The following is a 26,367-nucleotide window of genomic DNA, read 5'->3' on the forward strand; positions in this document are numbered from 1 at the left end:
GTTACTATTCCCTTCTTCCCTTGGGTCATAGCCCAGACTATGCCACCATGACCATGGCAGGTGGTTACATGGCTGTCCCCTTTACTCATTCTGTTCCCTTGCCCAGAATGTTCTCCCTCCTTTGTTAAAATTTCTGCTCATCTGTTAGGGTATAGCATCAGTGTTAACACCTATTGACATCTTTTCCCACACTTTCCGAGACTTTACATTGATTTGTAATTATTTACTTTCTCTTCTAAGTTTTTGAAAATAGCAGTTATATCGGGGCGCCTGAGTGGCTCAGTTGGTTAAGTGTCTGACTTCCGCTCAGGTCACGATCTCACGGTCCCTGAGTTCGAGCCCCGCGTCGGGCTCTGGGCTGATGGCCCAGAGCCTGGAGCCTGCTTCCGATTCTGTGTCTCCCTCTCTCTCTGCTCCTCCCCCGTTCATGCTCTGTCTCTCTCTGTCTCAAAAATAAATAAACGTTAAAAAAAAATTTTAAAAAAAAGAAAAAGAAAATAGCAGTTATATGTATTTATCTTTGTTCCTATGACCCTTTTTTAGTACTCAGGATATAGTAATCACTCAATGAATGTAAACTGCATTTACTCAGATAATAGGCTATTAACATTAAGGTAAATTGAATTTTTGGTTGGTTCAATAATAAAAATTATTTCAGTATGAGACACTTTTTCTAAAGTTGATTAAAATATCTTTATGCCTTAGCATTGTGGCATGAAAATGTTCTTAGTATTTGAGAACTTGGAACACCCTGTGGTTTTCATTAAAATATATACTGTCATCTTGACATAGATAGTATATAGGGTACCGAAGACAAATGAGCTGCATCAGGATAGCTTCCGAGTGCTCTTTTAAAAATCTGCTGTTCACACTCTCAACAATAGCCAAATTATGGAAAGAGCCTAAATGTCCATCAACTGATGAATGGATAAAGAAATTGTGGTTTATATACACAATGGAATACTACGTGGCAATGAGAAAAAATGAAATATGGCCTTTTGTAGCAACGTGGATGGAACTGGAGAGTGTGATGCTAAGTGAAATAAGCCATACAGAGAAAGACAGATACCATATGGTTTCACTCTTATGTGGATCCTGAGAAACGTAACAGAAACCCATGGGGGAGGGGAAGGAAAAAAAAAAAAAAAGGAGGTTAGAGTGGGAGAGAGCCAAAGCATAAGAGACTGTTAAAAACTGAGAACAAACTGAGGGTTGATGGGGGGTGGGAGGGAGGGGAGGGTGGGTGATGGGTATTGAGGAGGGCACCTTTTGGGATGAGCACTGGGTGTTGTATGGAAACCAATTTGACAGTAAATTTCATATATTAAAAAAAATAATAAATTAATAAATTAATTAAAAAAAAAAAAAATCTGCTGTTCAGGGCACCTAGATGGCCCAGTTGGTTAAGCATCTGACTTTGGCTCAGGTCACGATCTTGCAGTTTGTGGGTTCAAGCCCCATGTCTGGCTCTGTGCTGACAGCTCAGAGCCTGGAGCCTGCTTCAGATTCCGTGTCTCCCTTGTTGTCTGCCTTCCCTCTCCCCCTTTGCTCACGCTCTGTCTGTCTCTCAAAATTAAATAAACATTAAAATTTTTCAAATAAATGAATAAATAAGAATTTTTTTTTTTAAATCTGCTTTTCAGGTCTCATCCAAACCTAATGAATCTGAACCTTTGGTTTTGGGGACCCAAGAATATGTTTCTAACTAAAATATCTAGGTGATTCTGATACGCAAGTAAATCTGGGAACTATTAAGGAGCCTGAGACATACTGACAAAGGATATAACCAAGATGATTTTTTTCCTTCCTTTTTCTAATAAAAATTTTGGTTAGTTAGAAGTAAGTTATTTGCAGTTTTTCCGCTGTGTGGGTGTGGTTTAATGTATCCTGTACAATCTCATTAATCTCCTTCAGCGAAGCATCCTGTTAAAAGTGGCTGAAACCATCAAAAGTTGGATTTTTTCTCAGTACAATAAGAAAGATGACTTACTTCACAAGTTGGTAAGTGTTTGCTCTATTTCTTTTAGTCAGTTTTCAGGACTCCAGTTTATTAATGACAATACAATGAATCAGAATTTGTTTTGCTACTGATTTGGGCAGTGATTGATTCTAAATTCTGAAAAGTTCTCTGAAAGGAGACTGCCTGCTTCATAAAGTGTTTAAATAAAGTTTGTTTGTGTCACCTAAAAAAAAAAGAAATTCTTCAATAACTGTGGATCTTGAATTTGGACTTAATTTAGTATTATTTCATAGCTCTTCTAAGAGGTTATTAGCCATTTAGAATAGAATATTCTAGTTGTTATTGAAACCTTATTTGTTAGATTACTAATTTCCTGCTGCCATCTTCCTCCATTGACAAATACTCCTCTCATTAAGGAAGAGAGTGTATCAATTAGTGGGACCTTCTTTTTTTTCATTAGGAGCTTGACTGTATCCTTTTTTTCTTTTCTTTCTTTTTTTTTCTTATTGACTGTCTGTATCTTTATCCCATAGTCTATGATTAGAGTTTGGGCAAAATCAAAGTGGTTCCCCCCTGATTTATTTACCATTAATCTATCATTCCCTGACAACTTAATATGTAAACTTTAGTCTCCCCAGACCAGTAATCACAGAATTTCCCAGAGACTTGGAATTGTGACCGTTGAGAGTCTCTGATTCCTGTGAGGCTTGCTTTTTTTTTTTTTTCCTGCTCTCTGCTGTAGTATTTCTTTTTTTTTCCCCCCCCCCCCCCCGCCCAAGAGGGAATGCTTCAACTTTGTACACCTTAAGCAAGGCAAAATCCAGGTAGTATAGCTAAAAAATTGAAGTAACGAAGTTCTCATGGCTCTCCTAAGGAGCGATCAAGTATGGGTAGGCAGATTTCAGGATCTTCTGCTGGCCTGTGACCTTAAGATGATAATTATCATTCTTGTGAATTACCATTTGTAAGGAGATGTTTACAAAGTGCTTTCACATTTTGATTTGCTACTTCAAATACTGTAAAGTTTAGTGCATTTTGCCATTTGGAAGTGGTAAGATTCCCAAATGTCTGAGATTCAGATAGTTCAGTTTGGTTTAAGAATACTTAGTGAGTTGTTCAAGAATGTTCAGCTAGAAATTGATAGAGTTAGAATTTGAATTCAGGTCTCCTGTTTCCAAGCCCAGGTTCTTCATTATAACATAGTACCTCACTGGCTTGAGTGTTATTATGCCTTGACTGACTAAAATTACTTTTTTAGCAATCCAAATGGGCAAGTTCTCTGTTCAGGGTTTCATCTTTGTAGGTATGTTGAGAAGGTCAATGAAGTGTCTTGTCACCTACGTAGAATATCATCTCTATCCAGGTGGAGCCATCCTCATTCTTCAGTGATACTAGGATTGTGGTAAGGTATACGGATCCATATACATTTTTCTGTGGTTTAATCATAGTGTGCATAGTCCTGATCTTTTCATTCTTGGTTCTTTGTCACTGGCCACATGTTTCACTGTAAAGTGCCAACTTCTGTATGCATCCCTTTTGTGCCTACATTATAGAGAACTGTAGGAAGTACTTACCAAAGAAATCATTTAATAGTAATGGAACGAGGAATTACCCCGTTGGCTTCTGGCATGAGATGCTTGACTCTTCCCTTTGTCAGACATACTTAAAGTTTTATTAGCTATACAGATATTGAACCAGTCCCTTTTTCCTTTTATTAAAATACTGACAGTTGCTCCATGATATCTGAACCTTTTCCTTTTTATTAAAGTACTTCTTAAAGATTTTTAAAAAGTTCATTTATAACAACTATAACGGTAATGGTATTAGTACTTTTGAAGCACTTTTTAGCCTGTAAAGTGCTTTCACACATGTTACCTCATTTGATCCTCATCAGCTCTATGAAACAGAACAATGTATTAAAAAGTATAGAAGATCGTTGAAATATATTGACACATACATAATTCCCTTCTCCATGCCTAGGGGTAAAAACAGAAATCTGTCTATTCTTTTTTAGCTGTGCTTCTCATACCCTTTCATTCCATACAGGCAGAAATCTTCCTGAGTTACCGTCTCATACATTTTCCTGTTTAGATCCTTAAAATATCACCATTACCCATTGAATCAAGTCCAGTTCATCATGTTAGCATCAAAGAGTCTGCAAAATTTGGCCCCAAACTACCTTTCCAGTCTTACCCACCAATTTGTTCATCACCCAACCCAGTCTTCCTTTTCTTTTATTCCATACCTGTTCTGCATGTCTGTGTTTGTGCTATTATACTATGGTAGAACCCTTTCCGTTTTTCCTCTATTACTGTAGTCTGTTCAGTAAGCAGTCCCAGCTCTTCCTTAAAGCCTTTCCCACAAACTTCAGTCTATTGGATCTCTTATTTTCTTCAACACTATAGTAACAATTATCCACTATGTTTCAAGTTTATGTATTGTATTATGGTGCGTTTCTTTATTATGTTTTAATTATTTCGTGTGTACTAACAACATTAACAGCTAAGACTTACATAGTACTTAATTTGCACCAGTACTTACTATGCATCAGACACTATATATTGTACAAATATTGACTTATTTAATTTTCATAGTAGGTACTATTGAAGTAGGTACTATTCTTAACCTCATTTTGCAGATGAGGAAACTGGAGCAGAGAAGTTAATAACTTAAGATGTGGAACCAGGATATAAACCTAGGTACTAACTAGGTCTCAGCACTCAAACTTGTTAAGGGTGAGCCAAAGTTCACCTAGTGCACTTCCCCACAGCACAGAGCATCCGACCATAAAGATGATAATATAATATCTAGTCAATCAGTATTAGTAGCTTTTAAATTTCTTCGCTTGTTTGACACTTGGACCTCGGTCCAAATAGGGCTGTTGTGAGATGTTTCTTAATATAGCAGGTGTCTATTTTCCCACTAGTTTGATTGGCATATTGCAGCAGTTTCCCTATTTTCTGCAGTTCTCATTTTTTTTTTAATGTTTATTTATTTTTGAGAGAGAGACAGAGCACGAGCAGGGGAGGGGCAGAGAGAGAGGGAGACACAGAATCTGAAGAGGCTTCAGGCTCTGAGCTGTCAGCACAGAGCCTGATGTGGGGCTCAAACTCATGAGTCATGAGATCATGGCCTGAGCCAAAGTTGGACACTTAACTGAGCCACCCAGGTGCCCCTGCAGTTCTCATTTCTATAATTAAAGAGTAATATACAATTTTATAATTTATCCTTAAGAAAAAACTTAATTCCTCAGTGTAATCTGATTTAATTTTATAGCTATTGTGATCAGAATATAGTTCAGGTTCTTCCTTTGCAGAGACAGTCTAGTCACTAGATAATACTGCTTTAATTATTTAGAGTGTCTTGGTCCCTTTCAAGTTCATTTGTATTTATAGGTAATTGTAGGTAGTTTGTCACATTCTTGAATCACATATTCCTAAAGCTACTAGTACTGCCTCAAAGCACAATGGTTTTGGGGAAACATTATCCCAGTTTTGCAAACAGTTCTGATGCTAAGGATGGTGTTAAAGAAAGCGTACCTGATTAAGCAGCATATCTGTACAAGGGGCTTTGAAGAGGCAAAGCTCCCGTTCTGTGTTAATAGCTTTCCCTCTCTTTGTGAGCCTTAGCCTTCCTTAAGTTAGGCTTCTTTAAACTTACCCAAATGTAGGTACATTGAGGTCTCATAAAAGGTAGGATTTAAAGCTTTTATAGCAAAAACTTGATTTTTAATGCTTAATGTTTTACTATCTCTCTGTGTGTGTGGAATCCAAATCAGATAATAAGGCCAGTATGTGAGGATTTATTTCAAAGATTACTTGAAAAGCTGCCATGCTCCTCCTTTTGCCCTCCTTGCTTCCACCCCTTCCCTAACAGTAGTATAAAGTGAATTGTGCTCTTCTCTTTGTGAAAGTGGGGTGGAATGTCAGTTAATTGGTTCCTAAGCTTAGAATCATGATTCTAAGAAGAGTGAAGAGACACACGGAAAGATGTGCAGCATCCCTAATCATCAGGGAAATGTAAATCAAAGCCATAATAAGATGTCACCTTACACCTGTCAGAATGGCTGATATCAAAAAGACAAGAAATAACAAATGTTGACAAGGATGTAGAGAAAAAAGAACTTTCAGTACTGTTGGTGGGAATGTAAATTGGTGTAGCCACTGTGAAAAACAATATGAAAGTTCCTCAAAAAATTAAAACCAGAAATACCACACAATCCAGTAGTTTCACTAATGGTTATTTATGTAAAGAAAACAAAAACACTAATTTAAAAAGATAAATGCACCTCTATGTTTATTGCTGCATTATTTACAATAGCCAAGATATGGAAGCAACCTAAGTATCCATCAATAGGTGAATGGATAAAGAAGAAATTATATATATCTATATTATCTATATAGATAATGAATATTACTCAGCCATAAAAAGAAGAATGAGATCTTGCCATGTACAACAACATGGATGGACCTACAGGGTATTATGCTAAATGAAATGAGTCAGACAGAGAAAGATAAGTACCATATATATGATTTCACTTATACGTGGAATCTGAAAACCAAAAGAAACAAAACAAAAACAGACCCATAAATACAGAGAACAAACATGGTTGCCAGAGGGGTGGGGGTTGGAGGGATGGGCAGAATGAGTAAAGGGGAGTGGGAGGTTCAGGCTTCCAGTATGGAATGAGTAAGTCACAGGGATGAAAGACACAGCATAGGGAATTCAGTCAATGCTAACTGTAACAACACTGTATGGTGACAGATGGTAGCTGCACTTGTGGTGAGCATGGCATAATGTATAGAGTTGTCAAATCACTGTGTTGTACACCTGAAACCTAATGTAGCATTGTATGGTAACTAGAACTCAAAAAAAAAAAAAAAAAAACAGAGAGAAAGAAAGGAAGAAAAAAGAAAAGGAGAGGAAAGAGAAAAAGAAGAGAGAAGAAACAGTGGTTCAAATATGAAACAAAAGTGATACACAGGCACATGCAAGGTGTGTCAGTAGATGGTGAAAAAAAAAAATAATGCCAGGCTAAAGGAAGACCAGCGTTCCAAGATGTTCTTGTTTTATATAACTGAAAATCAATAAAGGGGTGCCTGGCCGGCCTAGTCAGTAGAGCATGTGACTCTTGATCTTGGGGTCATGAGTTCAAGCCCCACATTGGACATAGAGCTTATCTAAAGAAAGAAAATTAGTAAATATATCCATATGGGACTAATATTAAAAATATTCTTCTCCTTCTCTAAAAGGAGTGTATGTGGTGACACATAACCCACAATCGAGGACATGCTCTCATAGTTGGATATATGGATCACTGCATTCCTATTAAGTTCCCATTATGAGGAGCTAGGGCAGGGTAGGCTCTTGTGTGGGAATGATTAACTGGCTAAGAAGAGCAAACCCATTGCCTTCAAACCCTGGACCTAATGGTTTTACTTTAACTGCTAAAGGCCTTATCCGGTAAAAGTTCTATTTTTTCTTAAAATAGGATCATTCTGTTCTTACATGTAATGCATAATAAAACTTCAAATTTTCTCATACAGCAGGCTATATGTAGGAAAGTATAATTGACTACCAAAGACTTAGGATTTGAAATCAGAATTCTAGAAGTTACTTAATCTCTTTGGGCATCAGTTTTCTCCTCTATAGAATGGAGAGGAGGATGAAATGTACATCACAGGGTTACTGTGAAAGTTAACCTATGTACTCTTAACATTGCTACTTCATCTCTCACCCTTTTTGTTTTATTTTGTTTGTTTGTTTGTTTGTTTGTTTGAAGTTTATTTATTTAAGTACTCTCTACACTCAACCTAGGGCTTGAACTCACAACTCCAAGATCAAGTCACATGCTCCTCTGACCGGGCCAGCTAGGCACCCCCTCATCTCTCACCTTCTTACCATGCATTGTATGGAAAGCTAAAAGCAGTAACTTGCAGTTCTAGAGAGGCTTTTGCTCTTCCCACCCCGTCTTCCAACTCTTTCATCTGGTCAGTTCTTGTTCATGCTTTAAGACTCAGCTCAGGCAGGCATCACCTGTTTTCCTTTCTCGGACTTCATTACAACTTTTGGTTCTTCTGTGCCATTTTCATAATCCCAGGTATACCTTATTGCACTTCTTTGCACATTGTAACTGTTTCCTTTTCAGTCCTCTTCATTAAACTGTGAACTTTAAGAGTAGAGACCTTGTATGTTTTGTTCATTTTTTGTGCCTTTGGTCTCAAGCATGGTGCCTGGTATATATAATATTTCTTGATAGATAGAAAGAAAAGAAGAAGGAATAAATGAGCTGGTATATGTGAAAGCATTTTGTAAACTATAAAGTGCTATGCACATATTAGCGCGGTTTTGCATTACATTCCTTAATGTTGTGTTTGTCCATTTTTAGAAGGCCTTGATCCTGCTGATGTAATTCTTACATTTTGGCTATATTGTTATAGTATCCAGGGACAACATCTTATGTTACAGGATTATACCTTCCATGCTCTGTTCCAGCAATTTAATTAATTAGGCTTAACTAGACAGGCTTATTAATATGTAGTTACTACACATTTCTTTATTAAAAATTTATATTTCACATCTGGTGGCTCAATGATGTCCATTGCAATTTTTATTGTTTCACATTTACAGTGAAACTGAAACCCCATATACATAATACTAAAGATAGATTAGACTGTTGTATCTTCTTGGAGGCTATACTGAAAATATATATAGTACCCCTAAATTTTGTTAGTACATTAGGAGCTTAGCATTTCATACAAAATTATGTGTGTATTAATGCCTCTCTTCGGGTTTTTTAATGGCAAGGATACTGGATTCCGACTCGACTCACTACATACCATCCTGCAACAGGAAGTCCTGTTACAAGAGGATGTGGAGCTGATTGAGCTACTTGATCCCAGTATCCTGTCTGCAGGGCAACCTCAACAACAGGAAAATGGACACCTTCCAACGCTTTGCTCCCTGGCAACCCCTAATATTTGGTACTGTCCAGAAAACATCTATCCTTTGCTTTCATATACAGTATTAGCAGAGGAAATCCACTGTGCTCTCTATTGTAAATTATAAACATTCCATACATTTTAACATTGTAATTAATGATAACCCAGAGGTTTAAAAAAAGAGTACCTTTCTAAAATAAATACTTTTTAAGGTGAAGCTGGAAAAACATCCAATTATTACATATTTTTAATTGAATCTAATTAGTTCTGTGTTTAATAACCCAACAAGCAGGCATAACATGTGCCCCAAGAATCTCTCTTACCCATACACCTATACACATGTGTGCATGCAGTCCTAGCCACTAGCTCTTTTATGTTTCTTTAAAATTAATAGCATAAACACATTGTAGAGACATCAAAAATAGAATGGGACGTGGAGGTAAACAGTCAATTCTTGCTTTGTTGACTGAGAAGCCATAGGAAATATAGACTGACAATTCAGTCCTAAAACTTTTCTTGAAGTATTTGGGTCTAATACAGAAGTCCCAGGCCATGAATACCAAAAAGGGACTTTATATATATATATATATATATATATATATATATATATATATACACACACACACACACACACATGTATATACATACATATATGTGTATATACATGATATGTATATATACGTGTATATATATATATACATACATATACATATACACACACACACACAGAACTGAACTATTAAAGTATGAGTTTATTAAGTGAACAAAATCATTGCTTGAACTATTATATAGTTATATATATATAATATATAATATAATATATATTATATATATAATATATATTATATAATATATATAACTATATATTATATAGTTATATAGTTATATAGGTGATTACATATAGTTATATAATATATATAATATAATATATATTATATAGTTATATGTATATATATATATAACTATATGTTATATAGTTATATAGGTGATTACATAACATTGGCCTCAGTGTTCTGGATGTATCTTTCTTATAATATTGACAAATGCTTCATATTGTAAGGGATAACAAAGTATGTCTTCCAAATTTGTAGGCACTCAGCATCATGATGGAGTAAAGCATCATCTTATCCTTTACAAATCTAAGAATGCAAGGAGCTGCTAGAAGGAACCAAGGGTTTTAAGAATTTTATAGCTTTAACTTCTAAGTTTGCTTTAGCCACAGGTGTGATTAAGCAACACTGAGGCCTGTAAATACTTTTAGACCTCACTATTCATGCATGAAAGTATAGGATAAGATTTTGCTTTATGATGTTACCAATATCACCTGAAAGTAAAGGATTCCAAGGGAAATTAGAACAGGTAAATATTTATTAGGAAGCATTCTTACATGTGACTTTCTTTATAATTTGATTATAACTGTCTTTAAGTATTATTGATGTTTTTTTAGATATCCTAAGAGACATCTCCGTATATTCACCTCTTTCTTATTACATTTTTATCAAAGCCTTCATTGCTTAAAAGACGTATTTTAGTCTATATATCTGTAATTTGCCTAGATTTAAAAAGTTTCATATATACTTTTACTTTAGTTAAAGCAGTGAAAAAGCACAAAGTATGTGCATATTATCAGCTGCAGTATGTGTATTCCAGATTTATGATGATGATTATTAGATAACTTGAAACAATTACTCAAGTACATATTATTTCTGATTGGAAAAATGCTTATATCTTCTTGAGATATTTGTTTCTGTGCAAATAATTAGAGTCTGACTTTGGGAAAAGAACTGATACTATCTTAATATTAAAATGTACTTTAATGTTAAAAATTAGTAACAATTATTTTTACTTTTAAATTTGTAAAATTGGATTTTAGGGGTGCCTGGGTGGCTCAGTCGGTTAAGTGTCCGACTTCAGCTCAGGTCACGATCTCGCGGTCCGTGAGTTCGAGCCCGGCGTCGGGCTCTGGGTTGATGGCTCAGAGCCTGGAGCCTGCTTCCGATTCTGTGTCTCCCTCTCTCTGTGCCCCTCCCCCGTTCATGCTGTGTCTCTCTCTGTCTCAAAAATAAATAAACGCTAAAAAAAATTTTTTTTTAAAAATTGGATTTTAAACTCTGTACTTGGTTTTTAGGTTAGAAGAGTCCATATCTTTTTTTTTTTTTTTTTTTTTTTAGTGTTTATTTTTGAGACAGAGAAAGCATGAGCAGGGGAGGGGCAGAGAGAGAGGGAGACAGAATTTGAAGCAGGCCCCAGGCTCTGAGCTGTCAGCACAGAGCCCGATGTGGGGCCTGAACTCATGAACCGCAAGATCATGACCTGAGCAAAGTCGGACACTTTAACCAACTGAGCCACCCAGGCACCCCAGAAGAGTCCCTATCTTTAAACAAAAAGTCATTTCAGAGGACACCTGTTTCTTACATTCTTTACAAACTTATTAGCTTAGATTTTAATACCTAAGACACCGTTGTTTAGTTGCTAGATTTTTTAAAAACTATTTCACATTACTTATTTAAATGTTATTTTTTAAAGTCATAGTTTACAAAGAAGCTACTAGCATTTTGTCTATTTTAGTAAACCTGAATTATGGACTAAAGTAACACATCCTTCTCTAATCTGATGGGTATCATGTTTCTTGGTTTCTGTGTTATAGGGATGTCTCAGTGCTGTTTGCCTTCATTAGTTTGCTCATTATGCTTCCCAGTTGGTGGATTGTATCTTCCTGGTTGATATGGGGAGTGATCCTGTTTGTTTATCTGATTATAAGAGCTTTGAGATTCTGGAGGACAGCCAAACTACAAGTAACTCTAAAAAAATACATTGTCCGTTTAGAAGATACGGCAACAAATAGCCGAGCTTTTACTAATCTTGTGAGAAAAGCTTTACGTCTCATTCAAGAAACTGAAGTCATTTCCAGAGGATTTACACTGTGAGTTCATACTTCATTTTATTTTTTAAATAATTCTTTTCTACTACATAGTTAAATTAGAGTATTTATTACCTATTTTCATTTCTGTGTTGCATTTACAGAAAAAAAGTAAGTTTTTTCTTTAGCACTTATTAAAGTCTGTTAACTGTGAAGGAATGAATACATTATATGCTAGATTTAATATGTAGTATGATTCTGCTTATCTACTTTGAGAAACCAAAGAGCTTAGAGAATCATAATTATTTGTGTTATGTGATTTCTTATGAGTTAATATTCAAAAAGAGCCTAATATTGAAGCTGGCATGCAAAATTACCCAACAAATGTTTGTTTCCTTTACTCTCTGCCAGACATTCTCTTTCCTCAGTTTAAATGATAGATGTATCTGACTTGAATTCATTTTGAAAAATGTTGCCATGCATTAAAAATACTCTTTAGGTAAATGTTAGCAGATATTATGACACTGATACTCTCAGTATATCAAACAAATATTCACATTCCCACAGGAAATTAAATACTCTCCACTGTAGTCCAGTCTTAATTAAATATTACGGTATAGGATATATAGGATATTTATTCTGTTATTAAAAGGATAGTTAATGTTTATTGAGCACGAATTATGGTCCAAATACTCTGCTAGGTAATTCTGTATACAACTAAAAGCATACAATTACATATGGTAGAACAAACGTTCAGGTCCATTCCATCTGACTCTAGAGCTTGTTTCCAGTCTGCTAGGCTGCCTGCTGAACACTAACAAATGACAGTAGTACTGTAGTATGTTTAATCATTTATTTAACTTACATAACCTTTCCAGTCTGTAGGTGGGAGAAAGTAAGTATATGATGAAGAATGATTATTACTCTTAATTACTTATATCTGCAAAATCACGAAAAGGGACAGCAGAAGAACCTTGGGTAGTAATCTCGTTCTTCACTCTGCTGTGCTCTAGAATAGCACTTAAACTGTCCTGACAGAAAAGCCGTATCTGGAAAATAACAAAACAGGAAAGCAAAAGTATCTCTAGTAGTCACTCATTCTTTACTCTGTTGTGTTTTAGAACAGTGTTTAAACAATCCCAAAACAGGAGAGAGATTTTGTAACTTTTTTTTCTGCGTCTTTGAAAATGTAATAGTTCTCCGTGTCTGTTAATATTTGTCCTTGTATTATAAAGTCTATTTGTTGATAGAGCATAACAAATATTAAGTTGTTTGAGCATTAGATTTTAAAAGTTGAAAACAATGCTAAGTAATAGGTCCTTTTCATTCTTGATTTGTACAGTATTTCACTGAGCAGACTGGTTAAGCTAAATGGCTATGTGTCCAATTAATGCTTAGGCACATATAGAGGATTCTGTGCTTTTTGTCATTTTCCAACTTACATTAAAAATTATGTCTAGAATTGTCACGAAGAGCTAAAATGGGCAGCTACACATGACTTACCTCCGGGTTATGATTCCTATCCATTGACATGCAGTCAGGCAAAAGAAATGTCGGAAAAAATTGTTTGACTTGTCTCCATCTAACTGGATAATGGACTGAGAAAAATTATGAGTAACAATAAATCTTGAATCATAACTTTTTTAGAAATATGTTCATCTTTAAAACTGATTTATTAGTAATATGGAGCGCACACAAGAGTTCCATATATTGAAAACATGTGCTGTGTTGTTCTGCCTTAATTTGTCCTCTCTAGCGAAGAATTGAACCATTCTTTGCCTCATTCCCTTATTTTAAATTAAGCCTATCAGTCATTGTCCTCTGTTGTTTTTTTTTTTTTTTTTTTTTATAGATTTTTAATGTCTGAATACATTATGGTTTGGTTAACATTTTTAAAGTTTTGATTTAGATATCTTGTTTTGCAAATTTGTGGTTATATTGTAAGAAATTTATAAATTCCAATATTTTGTATTGCTATTGGGAGAGGTTACTGGTTAGGTGGAAAAACTATTATCCAATAGCTATGTAATATGAAATCATTCTATGTTTCATTTAACAAAGTATGATATATTATACATCATTGTTGCAAATAGGTACTCCCCATTTATCTTTTGGAAAGTACTATGAAATGTGCTTCCTCTTGAATAGTTTGGAGAGTAGCTATGCTACTGCCTAGTAACCCTTCCTTTGCCTTTCTACTTGCATTCCCCTGTTGGCCACTGGTCCTGTTATCTCTCTGCGTCCCCTACTTCATTTTGAGTAGGTAAGTGCCAGTGGCAGCAGGTGGGTAAGTCATTTTACCCTACTTTTATGAATGTACAGAATGTATTTCTATACAGTATTTCATTGTTCTGTACAAGTGACCAAAAATATGAGTGATGAACATATGTAAATGCATATTAAGAATGTAAAACTTTTCATACTTACTGTAGATACAGGTTTTAAAAACTAAATGTAAAGCAGTACCACTTTAGTATATTTTAGCAGGTAGAGTGTCTATATCAAAAAGTTGCAATGTCTTACCTAAGTATTCTACATTTCTACCATATTTTGACTAAAATATATTGTTTCCCGTATCAGAAGAAGCCTTTACTCTTTGAGATTTTGATTTTTCATTTGTCTTTTTTTGGAGGGGGGCTATACATGTATCAGGGAAATGGCTATTTATGAGACCTGAGCTGGGATGTTTACAGTCTTTTTCTAATAAAAACCATGAAAAAGGTTTTTTTCTAAGTTGAATAGAATTGGGGATTTAGAAAACAAAAACTTTAGGACACCTGTACAGTTGTATCACATTTTACTTTTCAAGTTTGCTTGACAGGGTCAGTGCTGCTTGCCCATTTAATAAAGCTGGACAGCATCCCAGTCAGCATCTCCTCGGTCTTCGGAAAGCTGTCTACAGAACTGTAAGAGCCAACTTTCAAGCAGCAAGGCTCGCTACCCTATATATGCTGAAAAAATATCCTTTTCTGTCTTCATGTAAGAATAAATATGCTTCCAGAGTCCAGAATATATAGATAGTATAGCTGCATCCTGTAAAAGTTAAGTGTGAACTGAGATTGCCTATTTTGGAGCTAATTTCCATCATCACTTCTATTTTAAAACTGGAAATGCAGTCTAGGGGAATAACAATAACAGACAGGAAAAAAGGTTTTCTGTTCTCGTGTGGCTCAGTTTCAACTGAGGAAAAACTTGAAGGCCCTCCCTCTACTGGTCCAAAGAATAAAGTCAGAAGAACCTGGCTTTGCTAGGTCTGACATTTTTAAGAGTTACTGGACACACAAATTTGCGTCATGACATGGAAATAAACTGGTAACAGGAAATCCTTCCCCTTTGAAGAAACAGAGGCTCTCAAGTCAGATTGGCTAAGTTTAAATTTTGGCTCTATCAATTACTGCCTAGGTGACCTTAAGCAAGTTTCTTAACTTTCTGTACCTTGCGTTATTCATTTTAAAAATGGCAGTAACAACATACTCTTCCTGTGGTTTTGTTAACATCAAATAAGTTAGTGCATATAAAGTGCTTAGACAGTGCCTGGTGTATAATAAACACTCAGACTGCATGACAATAAGTCAGTCACTTACATTTACTAAATCAGGAAATTTGTTCTGTTAATCAGTAAATAAAGGTGTGTAGGATCTTTATTTCAGTTAAGATTCATAGATAAGTTAAATTATGAGTAAATAGAGTACAAAAATACTTCTTTGTACCTTCAGTATTTGGGGTACTGTAGCATGGATAAATATGCTTAACGTTTACAGAGTGCTTTATTATGTCTTTGTATATACCTTTCCAGCTAGATCTTATCTCCATTTTATGAAAAAACTAAATAAAATCTCCATTTTGTGTGATTTGCTTGGTGTTACACGACTAGTGAGAGGTGAAGTTGTGTCTTAATAGGACTTATTAAGTGTCCTTAATAGGACTTAAGTCATAAGTCCTATAGGACTTATGACTTAAAACCTTTTCTATATGTATATATATATACATATATATACACATATATATACATATATATACATATATATATACATATATACATATATATGTATATATATATGTATATATATGTATATATATACTCTTTTAACTGTATGACTTCTTTGGAAATTAAAAGCATTTTATTTTTAGTCATGAACTTGTCCATTCAATTCCCATGCTGCCTGAGTACCCATCTGCTATGTGCTAGACTTTTGAGTATACTCAATAGATTAACTGGAATTCATAATACACCAGAAGTGCCCAGGGTACCTTCCAACATAGTAGGACAATGTACTTGGCCTAAGGGGTCAGAGAATGCTTTCAAGGAGTTGACCTTGAGGATAATAAAAGTCTGCATTCAAGTATAATGAAGCAAAGATAGGGGAAAAAAATAGGGGTATGGTAGTATGGCATGTGAACTTCAAGTAGTTACTCATTCAGCAAGTATTGAGAATAAACTCAGTGCCAAGCAATATGCTAATCACTAGATATATGATGGTTCACATAATAGACACGGTCCCTGCCTCAGAATACTTCTAGCTTAGTGAGGGGTGAAGGAGCAGAAAGGGATAACCTAACAGAGATTGCAAATTTATGAGTTTCCTGTGCCAGTTACTTTTTCTAGGTAATAGAAACCTAGCAGTGGACAAGACAAGATCATTGTACTCATGACTCTGACCTTCTTGTGGATGAGGTAATGAATAAAAAAGTGAGATTTTCACATATCTGTTGTATAAAAACCCAGCAGAATAGGATAGAGTGATTGGTGAGTTACTGCTTTTGATTGGATGATAGGGGAAGGCCTTCCCGAAGAGTTGACATTTAAAATGAGATTTATGGGGCGCCTGGGTGGCTCAGTCAGTTAAGTGTCCGACTCTTAATTTCAGCTCAGGTCATGATCTCACAGTTTCATGGGTTCGAGCCCCACATCAGGCTCTGCGCTGACCATGCAGAGCCTACTTGGGATTCTCTGTCTCCCTCTCTCTCTGCCCCTCCCCCACCCACTCTGTCTCTGTCTCTCTCAAAATAAATAAACACAAAAAATTGAAATAAATAAATAAAATAAAATGAGATTGTAATGAGGAGAAAGATCATGTTCCAGTTTGACGGACCAGTGAGTATAAAGATCTTGTGACAGGAGTTATTTTAGCAGGATTGGAGGACAGCAAAAAGGCCATCATGTCTGGAGCACAGTAAATTGGGAGTTGGGGCATTAGGTGACATTCAGAGGTAGGCAGGAACCAGAACATATTTACCACACAAGAAACCTTAAGGAATCAAAATAAAAAAGAATCCACCAACTATTTCTTCAAAAAGACCAAGCAGTATAAACCCTCACATGTCTGGTCAAAGTAAAAAGAGTACAAATATACAAAATTAGTAACAGAGCTATAACCATAGATATGGAAGAAATTAAAATAATTATAAGGAGATAGTATATAGACCTTTGTGGTAGCAACTTTTAAAAAAGAAAACACCTGGGAGCACCTGGGTGGCTCAGTGGGTTAAGTTTGACTTCAGCTCAGGTCATGATCTTATGGTTCATGAGTTTGAGCCCCACATGGTGCTCTCTGCTGTCAGCACAGAGCCCACCTCGGATCCTCTGTCCCCCTCGCTCTCTGCCCCTCCCCCATGCATTCTCTCTCTCCCTGTCTCTCTCTTTCTCTCTCTCAAATAAGCTTAGAAAGAAAGAAAGAAAGAAAGAAGGAAAACACCTGATTTTATGTAAACAATGGAAAATTTGCAGGTATAGAAAAGTGATAAAGTTCTTGATGCACTACTATGGAATGATATCCAAATTGTTGAAAAAAAGAATGAAGTGCACAGCATTGTTTATGCTACCCTTCGATTGCGCGTAAAAGTGTGTGTGTATACACACATACACATATATATGAGACTATTTGTATATATGGGAGATTATAAATACATATGAGGGAATATGTGTATGTGTATATATCCACATACGTATTTATATTTGGATTTGCTTTTATGCATGCATAAAGTATCTTGAAAGGTGCACAAGAAGGGGCACCTAGGTATCTCGCTGGTTAAGTGTCCAACTCTTGGTTTCGGCTCAGATCATGATCTTGTGGTTTGCGAGGTCAAGCCCAGCATCCAGTTCCACGCTGACAGTACAGAGCCCTCTTGGGATTCTCTGTCTCCCCTCTCTCTTTCTGCTCCTCCCCTGCTCGTGCTCTCTTTCGCTCTCTTTCGCTCTCTCTCTCTCTCTCTCTCAAAATAAACTTAAAAAAAAAAGAGACACACAGGTTATCTTGAGAGATACTAATCACAGTTATCATCTGTGCCTTTAGCTAGGGGAATGAGGTAGCTAAGGGACAGGGGTAGGAAGCAGTTTTTACGGTGCCCCTTAATACCTTATGAATTTTTTTATACCTTATGAATTTTCAATCCTGTGAATATATTACATGTTTAAAAATTAAATGAATAAAGGAAATTTTAACTACCAGGTTCAGATGGTTTTATAGTTTTTTTAAAAAACTATTTCAGACCATAGAAAAGGTTAGGAAGCCTCTACTACCTCATTTTATTTATGAAGATTCTGTAATTGCAATACCAAAACATGTATTATAAAGAATAAAAAACTAGACCAATCTCACAGATGGAGATACAAAATATTTAAGTGAAATATTTATATATTTGCGATAGCACTATATTAAGATATTATATGATCAAATAGGAGTATGCTGGAAATATAAAAATAGTTCAGTATTAGGAATTGTATGGATATATTCTTTTTTTTAAATTTTTTTTTAATGTTTATTTATTTTTGAGACAGAGAGAGACAGAGCATGAACAAGGGGAGGGGCAGAGAGAGAGAGAGACACAGAATCTGAAATGGGCTCCAGGCTCTGAGCTGTCAGCACAGAGCCCGACGCGGGGCTCGAATTCACAGACCGTGAGATCATGACCTGAGCCGAAGTCGGACCCTTAACCGACTGAGCCACCCAGGCACCCCAAGGAATTGTATGGATATATTCTTTATAAAAACTGTTGAAGGCGGAAAAAATCACATATTAAGCTGATAGATGCCCATGAGGAAGAGAAAGAGGAAACAGGCCAGTAGTCTGAGTGGGACAACCTAGATAGAACAGGCTTAGTGCTAATGGTGTTTTGCAGCCTGTGCACTGGGAAGAAAAGTAGGTACTGTAGTGTAGAAAGGGCCTGAGCCACGATACAGCGAAGTACACAATATAGTTTCAAAAGGTACTTGTCAAAAATAACTAAGTTAGCACGTTAGCACTTGTAAAGAGTTGAACTTTTAACTGTTTAGAGATGAAGGTATTTTATTCACATGTATACTAGTAGTAAGATACCTGAGGTTTGTTAATATAGTAGATTTTAAGATTGGTTTCTTTTTTTTTTAATGGATATTAATCACCTCCAGTCAAAGTTCAGAATAAAGATGAGTAAAGGTAATTTGGGATGATATGACTGTACCCTTTATACTTTTAATGAAAAGGCCTTAACTTAATTTAACCTACCCCCTGAACTCTGAGAGTGACAATGTAACCAACTACATCTGTGTGGTGCCTTTTAAGGAGCTGGGCCTGGGCCTTAGTGAAGAGCAGATTTCAGAAGAGGAAGCACATGACCTTACAGATGGCTTCAGCCTTCCTGCTTTGAAGGTACTCTGCCTGTGGAAAGGGCTGAAGAAAAGACAGTTGCACTCCGATTGTGCCTGTGCTATCTGAATGTAAATGGGACACCGGTCCCTTGCTGAACCGTCATCATAATAATAGCCTTCCTGATGTATGTGATGCTGTCTTTAAAAGTTGAGAGCATCATAAAGATTGAATGAGGAGATCCTTACATTCTGATATCAAAATACTTAAAATTCTTACTGTAAGCGTATCTTGCCTTAAATCAGAGTTTATAGATAAGTGAGTTTACATTAATAGAAAACCAGCATGAGTGACTTTATGACTACTTGTTTTAACAAACATGGGTAAACAGCATATAAGATCTGTATCTTCCCTTGGAAAATCTACATAAAAGGATATATTTGACTATATAAGAATTAAGCTTCTAAATGAAAAAAATTGCAATGATTTTTAACAAAGGTAGATAGAATTCTTTCTATATAAAGAACACTAAGTTATGTTAAATCTAGACAAGATAGGTGGTGCATGAACTGGTTTCACAAAGGAAGAACTAGAAGTGGCCAATTCAGTTTCAGAGCGTCTGGATGGCTCAGTCAGTTGGGCGTCTGACTCTTGACTTTGGCTCAGGTCGTGACCGTAGGGTTGCGGGATTTGAGCCCTGTGTCAGGCTCTGCGCTGAGCATGGAGCCTGCTTAAGATTCTCTCTTCTCCCTCTGCCCCTCTCCGCCACTCATACATGCTCTTGCTCGCTCGCTCACTCGCTCTCTCTAAAAAAAAAAAAAAATAGCCAATTCAATCTCGTTAGTAATAAGTAGACATTTTGCCAAGGTTATTGAAAGTTGATAATATTCATTATCTGTGAAGATCAGTAGTCACACACTATTAATAAAAGTATAGATTGGCTCACTTTAGCAGTTAATAAATACCAATCTTCGGAAAGATACCGTATTCTTCAGTAATCTTAAGCTTAAAGATAAGTAATCAGAATATACTCGAAGTATGTTCATGATATTACCACAACAGCAAATATTGGAAACAAATTAAAAGCTAAGTAATATGAGATTGGTATATTCTTTGGGATTAGTAGTCGAAAAATTGTACGATGGAAGAAACAAAATAAAGCAAGTTAGAAAAACAGTGTGTGTGGTAAGATTCCAGTAGTAATTTTATTTTTATTTTTGGCTTTTTGAGAGAGGGAGAAAGAGAGAGGGCACAAGTGAGCAAGGGGCAGAGAAAAGCGGCAGAGAGAGAGAATCCCACAAGGGGCAGGGAGAGAGAAAGAGAAGTGAGGCTCACCTGAAGCGGGGCTTGAGCTCACCCAGTGCAGGCTTCAAACTCAGAAACTGAGATTAATACCTGAGCTGAAGTCAGACGCTTAACCGGCTGAGGTACCCATGCACTCCTATGTTATTTCTTAGCTGTTTTCTAAGCCAAAATAATGGTATAATTTTGAATCCTAAACTCTGGATGTATCACTGACTAATTTCTTTGGACTTCTATAGGTCCATTATTCCTACTGTCTTCTTTCCTACTTTGTGTCAAATTTGTAAATAATTCATCAAGGAATATTCATTTACAATAGATGTATCTCATTATCAACACTTCTTTTCTGGGATAGAACTGTTCTAAAATATATACTGGTATTACATGCTATATTGGTATTAGAAGTTCCCACATGCCATGACTACATAATTTGATCAAACATTCTCAGCCAGTCTTGAGGGTTAGTTCAAGCTCAGCTGTATTCATTACTTAGGATAAAGTGAGAAATTTAACCAGAAGTTAAGATAAACAAATTAGTGGTTTGTTTTGAATTTTGATCAGTTTTTTTTATTGATGTAGTCCCGTTTTCTTTCTAGGTTTTGTTTCAACTCTGGGTGGCACAGAGCTCAGAGTTCTTCAGACGGTTAGCCCTATTACTTTCTACAGCTAATTCACCTCCTGGGCCCTTACTTACTCCAGCACTTTTGCCTCATTGTATTTTATCTGATGTGACTCAAGGTCTACCTCATGCTCATTCTGCCTGTTTGGAAGAGCTTAAACGCAGCTATGAGTTTTATCGGTACTTTGAAACTCAGCACCAGTCAGTACCACAACGTTTATCCAAGACTCAGCAGAAGTCAAGAGAACTGAATAACGTTCACACAGCAGTACGCAGCTTTCAGCTCCATCTGAAGGCATTGCTGAATGAGTAAGTTTAGAAGCCAAATAAGAAAATGTCCCCATGTTCAGCAAGCTTCATTCTCCTGCCATTGTGATGATTGGCTTGTGTCCTAACTGGAAAGTAGCAGCAAAATTAAGACATGCAGCATGAAGGATAGTTTATAGCTATGAATGTAGCAGAGAAAGAATGACTTGGGGAGTCATTTGTAGTTTTCACTTTGTCTGATTTCAGCCCAGAACCTAGAAACATAGGACAAAAACAGGTGTTCATTCTGTTTGAGAGCTGAAATGGAGATGTTTATGAATACTGAGCTTGTTTTAACTCTTTTTAAGTGGGGCTCTTAAACTGGAGCCTGTGGTCTAAGAAAAGTATCTGCCAGCACTGGAACAGTAAGTTTTAAGAGGTATTGTTATATATAGTTGAAGAATAACATATTGCAATTTTAAAAATAAAGCATATTTGGACATTTTCTACATCAGAGGACCAACTTTTTTGGCCCCAGTTGAATAGTGAAGTGCAGGGTCCATAGTTTATATTTGTTTATCTTCTACTTTGCCTGGTATTATTGGTACTCTGCCTTGGTCAAATGTAGGATCCAGTCACTCCAGTGAAATTTTTCTGTAACGGATACTTGTAGTATAGGGCTGGATCAGATGGATGGTTGGGTTCATGTTGTGTTGGTAATCAGGAACGTCATAGGAACTTAATGAGTTGATGAGATTGTAGTTGATGTACTCGACCCTGGATACCAGGCAAGAAGTAGAAGGGGAGGGCAGGAGTCCATTTTGTAAGATCAAAATAGAACAAAACAAGTCAAAAGCATTTGAAGTCTCAGTAAAATCAAAGGGCTAGTTCACTGGAGTGAGGAAGGATATGATGAATAAAAATAGGAAATTAAGGTGAGAGAAACATTTTGAGAAGGTAAGTTTTTACCCGTCTATTTACTGTCTGAGCTGGTCTCTAGCTGCTATTCTAAGAAAGCAGATGAATGAATGCTAACCTGACTCAGTCTTATCTCCCACAGGGAGTATGGGAGACAAGGCAATCTCTACTTGAGTGGGCAACAAAGGTCGGGCCTTTGTCAGGAAAAAATTTCAGTGGAAAGGTTGTATTGGGCAAAGGTAGAGTCTCTAAAGAATTAATTTTTGGCAGTAGAATCAGAACTACACAAGACATAATGGAATGCATTAGAGTGAGGGAGGATGGCTCAGGGAAGAAAGGCCGCACTGGATGGACATGAACAAGAGGGGTTTTGTGCCTCGGGCAGAGATTGTGGATTATGCATGGGAAGGATGTCTCCAGCTTAAAAATGAAATATTCTATATATGCTACTATACGTCACCTTTCAAACAGTATACCGGTCACAAACCATCATCTGTGATTTGCTCTATAGCACAGCTACACAAAATTTTTAGAAGTGTTGTCTGAACACTTCCAAAAACATTTGTTTTGTGTTTCACTCCTCCTCCTTACTTGTCCCCATTGCTCTTCCCAGTTGCTGATACTAGGGCATTAACCCTTTAACTGTTCTCCCTGCCTCCAGAGAGCTCCCTGCCAGATTAATGTTTCTGAGGCATATATTTGCTTTCTCCCTTAATCAAATATCTTCACTGGTTACAGAGTACAAGCAGCATAGACAGAAGTCTGTGTAAAACATTCTGTTGAAAGAATTTGCTATAACTCTATTATAGTCTGCTTTTCAGTCCTTCTCATTCTTTTTCTTCAGTCCAAACAAACTGCATAAATGCCTTTTCCCATATACCACTTAGAATGAACTTTCTCATCTTTTGTACATGTTCACATTTTATCCATCCTTCAATGCTTCCTCAAAAGTACCTTTTCCTTATGGGCTTTCCTATGGGCTTAGCTTCAGCCCATATTTACAGCTAACAGCTGTATAACTCTGGGCAAGTTTCTTTAACTCTCTGGACCTAATTCCTCATCTGTAAAATGGAAATAAAATGTTAGTTATAACTTTTTATGATATTGTATTATATTTCTCTATAATGCATAATTTCCCTGATTTAGCTATTTTTCCTATTAAGTATGAAATGAGCTTAATTTATCATTTCAGCTCATAAAATGCCTCATATATGTAAAAGAAATATTGTTGAATAAATAGGTGATACTCTTTATAAGCTTTTTACAACATTATGATAAAATACACGTAACATGAAATGTATTATTTAATCATTTTTAAGTGTACAATTTAGTGGCCTAAAAAAGTAAACATACATTGTTATGCAACCATCACCACTTTCCATCTCCAGAACTTCATCTTTTAAGCTTATTTCTTAAATAAGTCCTGTGAGTTATAAATTTTCCACTTAATATTTTAGAAATCAGTTTCTGTTTTTCTTTATTACTCAGGGTAATAATTCTTGAAGATGAACTTGAAAAGCTTGTTTGTACTAAAGAAACACAAGAACTAGTATCAGAATCTTATCAAATCCTAGAACAGAAGTTGAAGTTGATTCAGCCCCATGTTCAGGCGAGCAACAATTGCTGGGAAGAGGCCATTTCTCAAGTGGACCGACTGCTCCGAAGAAACACAGATAGGAAAGGTACCAATGAGTGCTTCCTTTCATACACACTTGTCAGACATGCTTACTCCACGCCAGTAGGGTTTTATTAGGTAGATTTCTCATCTCCACGATGAAAGCGACATGACAAAACTTAATTTACTAAAAGAAAGTTGAACTTATACATACAAACTGACACTGAATATATAGTCTGGCTCTTTGTAAACAATAAATGAATATGTTTTGAAAGTTCTCTGAATCGTAAACCTCCTTTTCAAAAACTTCAGTGAGGGGCACCTCGGTGGCTCAGTTGGTTAAGTGTCTGACTTTGGCTCAGGTCATGATCTTGCGGTCCATGAGTTTGAGCCCCGCGTTGGCTCAGTGCTGACGAGCCTGCTTCAGATTCTGCGTCTCTCTCTCTCTCTGTGCCTTCTCCACTTGTGCTCTCTCTCTCTCTCTCTCAAACATAAATAAACATTAAAAATAATAATAATGAACTTAAATGAAGGGATAGATTTTAATAGGTAGTATTCCATAATTAGAACTTTTAGAAACTCTTTTCCCATTAGTGTAATAATGAGTTTGATAGTTAGGGGCCAGAAGTTGAATCTTGCTTTTAAGATAAAACACTTCAGCCATTCATAAATGATAAATAAATGCTATAATAGGTGGCACTGCATACTTGTTATTAAGGGTCTAAAATGTATTAAATGCCATTATTTAATGGTAACATTGGAATGCTTTGTATTGCTAGGCAAATGGGCAATCTTGAAATTTTATGCGAAACTGCTTTAATTTGACCCATTTTTACTAATCACTAATTCATTGTAAATATTTGGCATATTAATTTCTGAACTTGTGCTACCAAACAATACCATGTTTATCCCTTGGACCTTTATGATAAAGTTAATCAGATTTACGTATAGAAATTGTATTGCTGGCAAAGATGATTAATGCTTTATCATCCTGTTAGTCATTTTTTTGTTTCCAGCTAGATCTGTCATACTTTAATGTCTTTAAGAAGCTGAATAAGTCTTTACATAGGGAAAGTATTAACTTTATTCAAAGGAAGTGTTAACATGCTAATTACTGATGCATCACCAATAGATTTCCTTTATATCTAAAATGTAATTGGCAAGTAATTTTTTTCTTCAAAGGGTAAATTTGCCAAGGATTTTTAATATGTGCAAATATTTATGCATGTTAAACTTTCTGATGTGACTTAAGTCTAGAGCTTTTGAGTACATTTTCTTCAAATGGAAACATTCAGAACACCACTGGGTATTAAAAGATACATCCCATTCATCCCTCCCCTTAGCATACTCTGAGATGCTGAATCTTAGTCACTTAAACATAATTGTCAAAACTGTCTCCAAATCATCGGGCAGGTGATAAGCCATTATGTTCTCCATATGTGGCTTTTGCTTATAGGTGATAGTGATAAGAATTAAGATACAAGTCATTTTCAAACTTTTCTCCGTAAAACGCTTATAGTGGCCGTGGCTATACAACTTTGAATAAAATATTTATATGATTTTTTTTTAAGAAGCAGTTGCTTTATTTAGCTGTTAGCTGGGTTTTTTTTAATGTTCATTTGTTTATTTTGAAAGAGAGTGCTCACGCATGCATGCTCATGCAAGCGAGGGAAGGACAGAGAGAAAGAGAGAGAGAATCCCAAGGAGGCCCCTGCAGAGCCCACCACAGGGCTCAAACTCACAAACCGTGAGATCATGACCTGAGCCAAAATCAAGAGTTGGATGCTCAACCACCTGAGCCACCCAGGTGCCCTAGCTGTTAGCTCTTTTTTAAGTTATTTTAAAACTACAGAAGTATCACCATAGCTCACGGTACCCTTCATCCATATTCCTCAGTTGTTGACATTCTGCCATATTGGCCTTACCTCCTTATGTATCCATGTATAAATTCTTTTGGTAGTATTTTTTTTTAATGTTTATTTATTTCTGAGAGAGAGTGAGCATGAGCAGGGAGGGGCAGAGAGAGATGGAGACCCAGAATCTGAAACAGGCTCCAGGCTCTGAGCTGTCAGCACAGAGCCTGACATGGGGGCTCGAACTCACAAACTGCGAGATCATGACCTGAGCTGAAGTTGGACGCTCGACCGACTGAGCCACCCAGGTGCTCCTCTTTTGGTAGTATTATTCTGAACCATTTGAGAGTAAGATGCAGACATGAGACCACATTACCCCTAAATCTTCTGTTTGCATTTTTGAAAAATGGACATTCTCCTACATACCCACAATATACCACCAAAATGAAGACATGAGCACTGATATAAATTGCTTTCTTATCCACAGA

At 36.2% G+C, this 26,367-nt stretch overlaps 2 protein-coding genes across 10 annotated transcripts in view; one reads left to right on the forward strand and one right to left on the reverse strand.

Moving 5' to 3' along the window:
• The window catches only part of VEZT (vezatin, adherens junctions transmembrane protein), a 79,167-nt gene that overhangs the window by 27,802 nt on the left and 24,998 nt on the right, over positions 1-26,367 (forward strand). For 3 of the 8 annotated variants that reach the window (XM_049627475.1, XM_049627476.1, XM_049627472.1), the window contains exons 3-9: positions 1,915-2,001; positions 8,768-8,943; positions 11,549-11,824; positions 14,571-14,720; positions 19,242-19,389; positions 21,225-21,556; positions 23,900-24,093. In XM_049627475.1, the coding sequence (XP_049483432.1) occupies positions 1,915-2,001; positions 8,768-8,943; positions 11,549-11,824; positions 14,571-14,720; positions 19,242-19,389; positions 21,225-21,556; positions 23,900-24,093 (1,363 nt within the window). Of the gene's footprint in view, positions 1-1,183; positions 1,187-1,914; positions 2,002-3,323; positions 3,363-8,767; positions 8,944-11,548; positions 11,825-14,570; positions 14,721-19,241; positions 19,390-21,224; positions 21,557-23,899; positions 24,094-26,367 lie in introns of all 8 variants that reach the window. The other 5 variants (XM_049627479.1, XM_049627480.1, XM_049627477.1 and 2 more) reach the window with 3 other exon arrangements.
• Positions 1-26,367, reverse strand: part of LOC125920318 (uncharacterized protein C3orf20 homolog) — a 186,579-nt gene that overhangs the window by 18,005 nt on the left and 142,207 nt on the right. The gene's annotated exons all lie outside the window — the stretch shown is intronic.

Source organism: Panthera uncia, chromosome B4 (assembly GCF_023721935.1).
Source record: "Panthera uncia isolate 11264 chromosome B4, Puncia_PCG_1.0, whole genome shotgun sequence".
Taxonomy (NCBI): domain Eukaryota; kingdom Metazoa; phylum Chordata; class Mammalia; order Carnivora; family Felidae; genus Panthera; species Panthera uncia.